Here is a 12,133-nt window from a genome sequence, read left to right on the forward strand (position 1 = left end):
TCCCCTAAACACAGGTTTCTTCAATTTCCTGCATGCGACCTCACAAATCTTTCGCGTCGCAAGGCCAAACTTGTGAAGGTTGCATAACAGAGACAGAACTGACAAAAAACTCTGGATGAAGTTCGCGCACTGTCCTGTGCAAACAGAGCAGCAGTCTCCCACGAGAACTGCAAAGAAACTCACTCTTCTGCGTCCTCTGCACCTTCCTTCTTTGCTTCAGCCGCACCTTCCTTCTGGTTCTTCTTTTTCCTGCAACACCAATGTAGAGGTCAGCGCCAACTGATCCAGGCCGTACGAAGCCCCATATCCCCCCAGTGTCCTACTACTGAAGGGAAGAGTGAGTGTGCAGAACACTCTCCATTTACTCGAGCCGGCCCGTAAAACTGAATTCAGTGCTTTCAAAAGCAGTAACGCAGACAAACTTGCATTGTATGTACTGCAGGACACAATTTCAGTCCATTTCATGGCAAAAAAGACAGAATCCGCTTCGACTCTTATCCAGCTCAACGTGGATAGTGTGCATGCCTACAAAGACAAGGAGGCACCGTACTTGGGCTCGTCCTGCTGCTTGGCAGAGAGCCGGATTTGCCGCAGGTCCTGCTTGAGCTGCTTCAGCTTCATCAGGTTCTCCTCGATGATGCCCCGGAAGGACTCCATGGACAGCAGCTGATCAACCAGCACGCGCAGGAGCTTCACCTTGTCACCTGGGCGAAAGAAATAAATACTTTGGGCACAATCTCACCTCTGGTGCACTCCAGGGAACAGCACAGCCACCACTGCTGCTTGCAAGGTAAAACTCACGGCACTCTCTCTCCCACACTGGTGCCAAACGGGCACCGGTAATACTTCCATGTCGGCAATTCACGGGCAGCATTCACAGGCTTCATTTGTACTGTTACTTCTGATTACTGTACTGATACCCCCAAGCTTATGAACTCTTTTCACGTTCAGTTGAAAATTTTACGCAGAGCCTGGCTGTTGCATCACCATGGCGCAAAAGAATCTCAAATATTGAACTGTCATGCCAGCCCCACACCTCACACCACCTGACAGCAACCACGAATGAGCAAAGCCAGGAAAAGAATTGCACATTCTATTACCGACATCTGACATCTGGAAATGTACTTTGGTCCACTGCATTTCCAGGAGGAAGGTCTAAAATGCCACAAAGATCCTGAACTGGTACAACATATCTCGATAAAGTATTTTAGATGGACAAAACAACCCACACGACAAGCACAAATGCACCAAGCTTTCCCGGTTTATCCTAAAAAAACTCTCCGGTTCCAACAATATCAACTGTACTAAAAGGCTCCTCTTGGGCAAGCTGCATAATGTATCACTATAAGCCCATCCCTCTGCAAGAAGTTGAGCTATGCATTTAGAGACTAGAAATGCAATCAGCGGGTTCAGTCAAGATGTCTGAAACTGTGCTACTCTCAGGATTAAGAGCAGGCACGCACCTAGTTCTAGGTCGTATATGCTGCCTTTACTGAGCCGAGCCATGATTTCTGGTTCCTCCGTGGCAAACCAGAGCCCCGGGTCTTCCTCCTGGGAGTACCAGCCACTGAAAATCTTTCGCCCGACGTCCAGGGAGCCACTCGTAGCCAGATGCAATCGGAGAACCTCGGTCAGCGACAGTGCATCCACTGTCACTTTGCTCAGCTTCAGGCCTGCAGGAACGAACGACAGAAGCCACGTGAGTCAAGGCATTCAGCGATGTCCTCTCCCTCAGACATGAAGTCTCTCAACTGGGGGTGTGTGAATATCAAGGTTTCGAAGCAAAAACCATGATCAAAAATGGGTCATGAATAGAATATTTTTCACTATACACATCTGCCTTTCTCATATGGAGGTGCCCCAACAAATGCATGTAACAACATGTAACAACATGGAATGTCAAGTAGTTGGCAACATGACGACAACAGAACAGCCTTGAGTCAAAGGCCAAGATCAAGAGAAGAGTTGAGACATAGTGGTAAAATAAAACATACACTCGCCAAAAAATGGCTTTTAAAAAACTTGACGTTTCGGGACCCCTACGGGTCCCTTGTTCACAATGAAAGATGGACGGAATGGGCCGCTTCTTATATGCGCACTTGACAGCGCAGTGAGTGGGCGTAGATATCCGGGAGATTACCCTTCGTCCTGTTAATGACGTGATCCGTGGTCTGTATATAAAAAGATTCTAAAAGCAGTCGTGACGATGTGGATTAAGAGTTGAGACACTGTCATTTGAACGCACAGAATCATTACAGTATACAAACACCCAGCTACTGCTTTTTTTTTTAATTTCTTGGTACTAATAGATAAAGAAGAGGCAACTCTTTTATCCCAGCCCCACTTTTCAGACTACTCCCCCCCCTTTTTTTTGCTATGGTTCAGTTACTGCCGGAGTCTGAAAAACTGGTCAGCAAGTGCACTCTAAAAATATCGGGAACAGCAAGCCACGACCACCCATGGAAACCTCCACATTGTTACTTTGGCTGTTACTCCACCGCACTTTGGCTAAACAGAACAGGAGCAAACAGGTGAGTAGATCCCCCGTCACTCCTCCAATGGTGAAGCACGCTGAGGGACTCACCCAGTGTCTGCTGCTGCTTCTTGGACACAGCTGTGGCAGCGCGCTGAGCCTTGCGAATGGCCTGCAGGGCCCCACGGCCCCTGTCTGCCTCCTCCTCATCACCCTCCTCCTCCTCAGAGCTCTCTTCCCCTGCAAGAAAAGGGGTAAGCATGTGCAATCCAAAGATTCTCACACTGTTCCTGCATCTCAATGCCATCAGCACGCTGAAGCCCATTTTCACGGGAAACTTGCGTCAACAAACACAACTCTTCACAGCTGTAGCTACTTTAGCCCCATGATACTGCGTGAACATGTCCGGTTTGGATTACTGTAAAAACCCGCATATAATACGAACCCGAATATAATACGGGGCTAAGTTTTAGAGACGCGAAATGGGAAAAAAAGTTTCACCCGCGTATAATACGAGTAACACAAGCTCATAGAAGACATTTATTCAAATCGCATCCCGCACTTCACTTCAATTACTTTGTTCTTCAGTAGCGCTTTCTTCGGACATTTCTTTGTCCGACAAATCATCCCAAATGTACTCATCTTCCGTGCCATCGAGGGCGTTTGAGATGCCGCACTTCTTAAGCCCGCTTCAGCCGCCCGGTTGGCGTCACTGCAGGCTCACCTGAGCGCATCCACTCTGCGTAGCACCACCTGACTGCATCCTTGAACGGTTTGTTTACACAACCATCAAACGGCCACGAAAGCTTTGTCGCATTCCGCTGCACGCGAAAAGGGCTTCTTTCTGTTGTGGCCATCCACAAATGCTTCCTTCGACAACACCAAACTGCCTCCCGGCCGCACCGTTGCCGATGTTCCCCGCAGCCAAAATCGCTTGAAAGTAGCCGAGTACTGTTTTCGAGACCGTGACATCATGCTCTCTAAAACAATATCCACTTCACGAAGCGTGCCTTACATGCGAGCACGTGCGTTGTCAACAGGCGCACCCAACGGATCAACAAAGAAACGACGTCGTGATGTCGTTTGTCGAGAGTAACGAAGCCAAGCCGTAGCCACGCGCCAATAGCGAAGCTAAGCCGTAGCCACGCCGCAAAAACGAAACCAAAACTTCGAGCAACTTCGAAAATTTTTGTTCGGATCCGTAAATAGTACGAGGCGGAAATTTAGGACACCAATTATGGGAAAAAAACCTCGTATTATACGCGGGTTTTTATGGTACCTCCTTGCCTCAACTGCCACTCAGCCATCAACAGGTAACATCATATCCCTCAGAAGATGGTGCAATGCAGCATGCCGTTGAGCTCACTGTGGCAGTCAAGTTACACCAAGACAGTTCATTTCCTTCCTTCCTCAGTTTATCCCGCTAGTCCACGTGGGGTTGCTATCTCCAAACCAGAGACAGGCGGACTCAAACAAGAGACTCAAATGAGAGCCTCAGATGCCTAACAGAAGCCAACAGTCCCATTGCATCAATCAACCCGGCAACGCTTCCCACAGCTATTTCTTTTCCTGCAGCGCACAGCACTGCTGTCCCGGCCAGTTGCACACGCACAAATACACAACTTTTATCGAGCAGCCGCGCATGTTAGTGTGCAAGGATCCGAACGCAACTCTACAGCCTCGTCTTGGCTCAGAGCACTGTTTGGCCGTAGCACGTGCAAAGTGCAAAACTTGAGCGAGATTCGCCGATGAGAAGAATAAGACCTGAACCATGTCTCACAAGAATGGAAATGCAGGTCAGCTGACTGTGAATCATACGATGCACTGCGACTCTCATCCAGTGTTGCTTTGCGATGTAGTGGGTCACACCATAACCCAGTGAATGTGTATGTGTATTGTGTACTCAGGTCCAAACTAAACCGAATTGAACTGAATGCAGCTACTGCTCTGCAGTGCAGTGACAGCCATAAACCTGAGATGTTGCCAACGTAACTGGCAGTGCAATGTAGGCAAGAGTGAAAAAGAAAAAGCCGCATACCCTGTGGATGTCTGCCCTTGGCCTCCATCTCTTCCTCCTGCGTGCGGAAGATAGCCGTGAGGAGCATCTGGAACAGGTCACCCAGTGCACCCAGGATGTCCGTCTCCGTCAGGGCCCTCTCCAACAGGTCTGAAATGTTGCCAACAGAGAGCACCTCGTTTGCCTGTGTTGCAGAGCGGTACTACACACAGCGATGCAAGTCCGGTGCACACACATCCTCCAGTATCTGCGAGCTTGTTCTTCGACACCTTCGTAAAGTGAACGGCAGAGCACGCAGGCTAGCTCACGACTTTTATAACTGGTGTGCTTGTATCAAAGGTGCACTAAAGAGGAATCTGAACTCGTCCTGTTACCTCAGGAACTCAATCTACACGCTCCGAGCATTCTTAGACACTTCAAATTATTGTCCTGTGTGGATGATTTCCCTAATTTAAATTGGATTAAACATCCTGGCTACTGCCTCTTTTTTGAACTCACCGATGACAGTAGGAGCAGTCAACTAAAACGTGGGTGCCTTTCAGGCAGTTGCGTGGCGGCTTTGTTTCGCTTTTATTTTGTTTTTTAGGTTTCTGTGAATAAAAAGATCCAGTCAGAGACAACATAGCTGCAAATTAGGCCCACGGAAATAAAAATACGAGCGGACTCATTGCCTTTGCCAATCGCTACGTATCACTCCATTGATGGCAGAGCGGCAAGCCGACACGGGACCGGCTGAAAGGCACTCCACGCATAGGTTGGCTCCTCTTACCGTCAGCGGTGAGTTCAAAAAACGACTGGAGCCGGGACGTTTAATCCGACATAAATTAGGGAAATAGGCCACACAGGACAATAATTCGAAGTTTCTAAGAATGCTTGGAACGTGTAGAACAAGTTCCCGCGGTGAAAAGACGAGTTCAGATTCCTCTTTAGTGCACCTTTAACCCTTTCACTGTCAGGTTTTTTACTCACGTCTACACACACCCTGCCTGGTTTTTTTTGCATGTTAGTTTCCTGAAAATTTTTTGCTAGTAACGCACTAAAATGCTCTGCGGGACATGTAGACATGTTTATTCAGGATAATCTTATAGATATTAGTTGTAATGAATCAAATCTTCCAGCACCAATCTGGCCCGTCAGATTTCCTCCTCTTACGCAGATTTTTCGGTGGCAGCGGGACTTCATCGCTGTCATCACTCGACAAGGCACTTAGGTGGGCTCCTTCCTCGTTCTCATTATCATTGGACTCCGAATTCACAAGCAATTTTGAATTTCTTCGTCCGTCAAAGCGCGGACGAGTGTGGCACATAGCCTCACATGGCTGCTGTGCGCAGACCAAAACGAAGTGACTCGGATGTGGAAACATGCGCGCCATCTGTTTAAAATTTACCCTACAAGATCTATGAATTTACGGAGTCTCTCCATAGATGGCGCTACATGTTTGCATATTTTTTTTACACGAGTATTATCAGGAGCGGCAGGGGGTGCGTTAAAAAGCCAAAATGAGTTAACTTGGGAGAGGCAGGGGGTGTGCATATGTGGTAGCCCGCGTTATCTCGGGAGTGGCAGATTAAGGGTTAAGCACAAGGTTCCTAGTTCAACATTCAGCTGCGGGGAACAAAGGACCTTCCAAGTTCCTCTAGTTCCACAACGTGGCGATGCTTTGGACCAGCTGCATTTTCCACCAGGGATCTGTAGCCCAAATAGCCAGAGTTTCGATTCCACACTGCTGCCCCCCGCAGCACCCACCGAAGCTCATGCCGGCCGGGAAGAAGTCCTTGAGGTCCAGCTGCGGGGCAAACAGGCCCATGAACTCTAGCACCATCATGCAGTCGCCAAAGTGCTCGGCGGGGATCGCGCAACGCAGGGGCACCAGGGGCGGCAGCTCCCGCAGGTCGTCGCACTCCAGGTCGTCCCGGGGGCGGTTCCACTCGGTCAGGAACTGAGCGTGCAGCTTGCGCTCCTCCAACTTTTTCTGCACACAGAGGAGACATCCGTCAGCACAGAGTGGACACACCAATTCAGGTGGCTAAGTGGGGAAGAGGGTCTTAGAATTAAGTTTTTATTAGTGAAGCCACAACCATGAAATCTTCAAGGAACATGCATTTCTGTGTGCTGATTCCAAATATGTAATTTAATTTTATGTACAACAAGTCCTTGTGCACTTATGCAATATGTTAGGCAACTTTTGTCGAGGGTTTGAAAGAAATTCTACTGCAGGGAACTTGTTAGATCGCATGCCATTGGTTTCTCTTGACTTCAAGCTATGCAATAAGGGTAAAACTGTCATCCTGCCTGTTATAAAAGGCGAGGTATAGGATTTTGAAATCATCGTTTTCTTCCCATTTGTGAAGTGGCAAATTCAAAACCCTGTAACTCAACTTCCATGACAGGCAGGATAATAATTTTGCCCTTATTGCATAGTTGATGCCAAGACAAGCCAATGGCATGCGTCCTAGCAAGTTTCCTGCAGCAAAATTTTTTGAAAGCTCTCAGGAAAAAGTTGTGTAACATAACACATAAGTGCCCAAGGACTTGTCTTACACAAAATTAAACTACCGTATTTACTCGCGTATAACCCGCCCTTGCATATAACCCGCACCCCTAACTTTGAACCCCATGAAATAAAAAAAAATATCCTCGCGTATAACCCGCACACTTACCTGAAAAAATGAGGACTAGGAAGTTACAACTGAGCAAACAGTCACCATTTTAGTTTTCAAAACAAATATATTTGAAAACGACTGCCGCAACTTTGTCAGTGCTGTCGTTCAATTGTCAATCGTCGCCACTCTCACTGCTGCCGTCTGAGGCTTCATCGCCGCTCTCAAAGACGTAATCATCTTCGGTACCATCTAGGCTGTTGCTTATGGCACACTTCTTGAAACTCTTGCGTACCATGTCGGCCGGGATCATCCCCCATGCATCTACGATCCACTGGCACAGCAGTGCAATATCTGGCCTTCGCACGCGTCCCGTCGGCGTAAGGGCGTAAAGGCCATCGGCCATCCACTGGGCATATAGCCGCTTCACGTGAGCCTTGAAAGGCTTATTGATGCACACGTCGAGTGGTTGGAGCATGGAAGTCATGCCGCCAGGTATTACGACAAGGTCTGTGCCGTTGTCAGCGAGGCGAGCTTTCACCGCGTCAGTGCAGTGGCCTCGGAACGAATCCAGCACCAGCATCGAACGGCGTGCCAACAAGGCACCTGGTCTTTTTTCCCAGATTGCTTGAATCCAGTCAATGACGAGGTCACTGTTCATCCACGAGTTATCTTCCACTCGCACAACAATTCCTGGGGGAAGTGGTGTACTCGGTAGAGTCTTGCGCTTGAATATTACATACGGGCGCAGTTTGGTGCCGTCGGCCAAAGCACACAACATCACTGTGCAGCGCAGCTTGGTGTTGCCGCCAGTCAGCACACTAACAGATTTTGCGCCCTTTTTTTCCAGGGTCGTGTCCATAGGCATCTCGAAATATACTGGCGTTTGGTCAGCATTTCCCAGCTGAGATAGCAAGTAGTTGCGCTCTTTCCTCAGTCCGATGACGTAACGTTGAAAGTTGAGCAGCTTCTCCTCGTAAGCGTCGGGAAGCCGCTGGCACATGGTAGTTCGCCGCCGCATCGAAAATCCATGCCTGGCCATAAAGCGCTGCAGCCATCCGCGGCTCGCATGAAACTCGCGTGGAATGTGCATTTCCCGGGCCAGCTTCAGGGCTTGCATCTGCGCCATCTCTGTAGACACAGCGTGGCCACGACTCCTCTGCTCCTCGATGAATTTTGCAAGCTGCGTCTCGAGGTGAGGGTACGCGCCAGTCTTCGGGCCGCGAAACGCTCGCCTGTCCTTGTTCGCAGCTTCGAGAGAGTCTTTTTTCTTCCGCCAGTCGCGAATGCAAGATTCGTCGACATCGTTCTTTCTCGCAGCAGCTCTGTTGCCGATTTGTTCAGCAGCGGCGACGATCCTGAGTTTCTCCTTCGCCGTGAATGATTGCCGCCGAGACACACTCATGATGCCTAGACAAGGCTGGCGAACTGTGCAAACTGGGCGTACAAGAAACGGCACCTTACTCAAGGCCCATCAACGTCTGAACAAAGCGTATGCAAAGCATGCGAAACGCGTGGCTGGCGTGGGACTAAACAGACTATGGATGTGGATCTGGCTGTGACCTGCGTTGGCCTCTTGTTGGCTGGATGGATGGATCATAGTGGCTTAGCCCTTTGTAACGGTGGTGGCTTGCGCCCCCTAGCCTAGGATTCCCCCCTTTTTTTTCCCCCGTAATTTTGTTCGTATTGTGAACTGTAATTTGTCCCTCTTTTATAGACTCACTCGTCCCTAGCCCCTTTTGCACCAATCTTCCAACCTACTCTTTGTCACCACTACCCTTCTCTCATCCACACGTCCGTCCTCCCCTGCAAATCCCAGGGCACCCTCTATATCTATCGCCGCGTCTTCGGCAATGTCCGGACGAAGTGTTCTGCACCGCAAAACGATATGCTCCATGGTCTCCGCTTCCACGTGGTCTTCTTTCAGTCCATACTGGCCTTCGGTGGTCAAAAGGTTGGTGCAATATTAATATGCACTGCAACACACGTTGATGTCGATGGGGATGCGGACTCTGCACGGCAGGCCGCGCGTTGCCGTGAAGCCGACCCGCCGAGCCCCCCTTCTCCGGAATATTCGCGTATTACCCGCACCCCCACTTTTTAAACACATTTTTTCAATTTTTGGTGCGGGTTATATGTGAGTAAATACGGTACATGTTTGGAATCAGCACGTAAAAATGCATGTTGCTTGAAGATTTCATTATTGTGACTTCATTAACAAAATTTTTTTTTCTAAGACCAGCTTGCCCCCTTAAGCGGGAAGCAGCGTAGGTGTCGAGCACCATAAAGTTTCTAGAGTTATCGAGAGGAAAGATATGCCGCTGAAGTCACTCATCTGCCACGAGAATGTCAGAGAAGCAGACACATTCACCCCGGCCAGTGTTTGGCTCAGAACGTCATTTCACTGCAGGATTTCCAGCCTTAAGGGGGGACATGGGTCTTAGAGCATTTTTTTTTACTTACAGACCAAATGCTATGAAACTGCACAGACTTATTCAGTTTTTTCTGCTGATTTCAATTGTGCAATTAGTTCTTTTCTAGGTCAATTAGTTCCTGAGATATTAATATATATTATGCCATTGTCTGCTCAAACAATAGAAAAAAAATGGGCCACCAGAACTTTAATTTTATTATGTGGGTAGATACTACAATGTGGGTAGATGTAGTAAGTTCTCAAGTGAGTTAACCAGACATACAGTGCCAGAAAACACATGACACACATGAAACTAACTATTAAGCCCATTTGTCCACACGGACAAAAAACTGAAAACTGCTTCCAGCGTTGCATTCCTCACACATTGTAGTACCTACCCACATATTAAAATTAAATTTCTGGTGGCCCATTTTTTTTCTATTGTTTGAGCAGACAATGGCATAATATATATTAATATCTCAGGAACTACCGTATTTACCCAATTCCAACGCGCCCCCGATTCCAACACGCACCCAATTTACGGCACCAAAAAAAAAATTCAAGCCCGATTCTAGCGCACGCCCGATATTGGTAATGAAAAAAAAAAACTACAAGCCCTGCTTCTAACGTGCATGTGACTTCCACGAACGAAAATAATTTGCAACCATTTTTATATTTTAAGGAGAGATGCGGGTGAAAAAAACCGCGATTTTTTTCGATAAAGTCCATTTTGTATTTTCTTGCGTTTTGTATTGCCCCAAACCAAATCTTCTTTTATGTATAAAAAAATCAAAGCCGATAATCAATAGGAAGTTAGTAAAAAATGCAATTAAAGCACTCGCGGTAGCTCGCGAAAGTGCGAATTTGACCGAATTTCGGGAACGCGGCATTTCGCTCCACGGCGTCGCCCGCTCTTGAATTTTCGCGGGGAAGTAGGCCTACCCATCTGCTACCAGAAGCCACTGCAGCAGCGGCGCATTCTTGATAAAAATACAAAAAAAAAAGATCGTTTTCCGCTCGAGTCGAGCGTCGCGACTGGCCCTTCAAATCGCGTGGTACGATCGGAGCCCTTCCATTAGCTACGAACATTCCACCGCACGGTCGGACACAGACGATCTTTCTTCGTTCTGCCGCCACTGAGACGTGAACCAACGCTTCTGCCCGGGTTTTTCTCCTTTCTCCGCTATGGATGTGACTGAGAAACGAGATTTTCGTTCACGCAAGTTCCTGACAAAGCGCAAGCGGAGAGCTCCGGTGACAGGAGGTTCGTCTGCTGCTAGGCGTAACTGCGGCAATGGCGATGCACCATTTGGATCCTTCAAGCTTCTTGCGGAGCATCCATGACTTCGTCAGTGCATCTGAGCGAAAGATAAATATGTTCGATGGCCAAAACAAGCGTAAAAACGAGCGCGGAAGCGCTGTTATCTGTAAGATCAGCATGATGCACGACCTGGCTAGCGGCGCGGCGTGCCCCGCCTGGCGGACGATGTAATCTCTGTCAGAAATCGGCCGCAAAACAGAAAGGACTCTCATCGTTTTTGGAACTTTACCGCTGAAATGACGCGTTTCCGACAACCGTTGTTTCATCAACATATTCCTCGAGCTGCGTATCTCGATCGTGCAACGGCAGTGATGAGGCGTCCGCCCGCGGCAGTGCACGGGCTATGGTACGGGATAATGTCGCCGTGAACGTGGTCCGTGGTCACTGAGCACGCGACCAATGACAAGCGCCACACCGGTTGAAAACGGCTCCTGCGACGCAGAAAACGACCAGAAAACGTGCTCCCATGTTTGCCAGCAGTTAGTGAGCTCCCACATCGTATAATGGCGATGACGATGGGCAGCTATGGGGCAGTTTCGGTTTGCACTCGAATCCAACGCGCATGCGATTTTGAGACGTATTTTCCCCGAAAAAAGGTGCGCGTTGGAATTGGGTAAATACGGTAATTGGCCTAGAAATAAACAAAATGCATATTTGAAATCGGCAGAAAAAAACTGAATAAGCCTGTGCAGTTTCATTGCATTTGGTCGGTAAATAAAAAAAATGCTCTCAGACCCATGTCCCCCCTTAAAAAAGCAACCTCAAGAGACATCTCGCCTATTTCAAAACTTCCGGCAATCCGGCGTCCGTCCGTACCTTCTGTCGGGCCTCCTTCTGCGCCATCTTCAGCTTGAGCAGTTCCTCGAACTCCCGGTCCTTGGCTGCCTTGGCCTCGGCCTCTGCCTTCGCCCTCTGTTCGCTGGAGAGCTGCTCCTTGCTGGCCGCATCGGCTGCGCCACTGGGCTTCTCGCCTGGCTCCTTCTTCCCGTTAGCCGTGGACGCAGCAGCTGAGTGCCATGCAAAAGTGAAGAACACGATGTCACAGGTCAAGAGGAAACTGAGAACCTCTGACAAGCTCGTCTGCGCGTCCACAGTTCTCTATTAAGGGGGGACACTGGTCTTGAAAAGAAAATTTGATTAATTTACTCATAGTTAAGAAATTTTCTGGGCACATGTATTTTTGTGCACTCATTCTAGATATGTCATTTAATTTCATGTAAAACAATTCCTTGAGCACTTATGCAATGTTTATGCAAGTATTTTGCGAAGAGTTTTCAAGAAAATTTGCTTCGGGAAACTCGCTGAAATG

The 12,133-nt window shown here is 48.4% G+C and overlaps 1 protein-coding gene across 2 annotated transcripts in view; it reads right to left on the reverse strand.

The window, feature by feature from the left end:
* Positions 1 to 12,133, reverse strand: part of Acf (ATP-dependent chromatin assembly factor large subunit) — a 55,537-nt gene that overhangs the window by 27,074 nt on the left and 16,330 nt on the right. For both annotated transcript variants that reach the window (XM_089558175.1, XM_089558177.1), the window contains 7 exons: positions 11,641 to 11,831; positions 6,237 to 6,462; positions 4,512 to 4,640; positions 2,585 to 2,713; positions 1,464 to 1,673; positions 551 to 704; positions 184 to 249 (listed from right to left, as the gene is read on the reverse strand). In XM_089558175.1, the coding sequence (XP_089414301.1) occupies positions 184 to 249; positions 551 to 704; positions 1,464 to 1,673; positions 2,585 to 2,713; positions 4,512 to 4,640; positions 6,237 to 6,462; positions 11,641 to 11,831 (1,105 nt within the window). The remainder of the gene's footprint in view (positions 1 to 183; positions 250 to 550; positions 705 to 1,463; positions 1,674 to 2,584; positions 2,714 to 4,511; positions 4,641 to 6,236; positions 6,463 to 11,640; positions 11,832 to 12,133) is intronic.

Source organism: Amblyomma mixtum, chromosome 8 (genome assembly GCF_055824585.1).
Source record: "Amblyomma mixtum isolate Tamu chromosome 8, ASM5582458v1, whole genome shotgun sequence".
NCBI classification, from domain to species: domain Eukaryota; kingdom Metazoa; phylum Arthropoda; class Arachnida; order Ixodida; family Ixodidae; genus Amblyomma; species Amblyomma mixtum.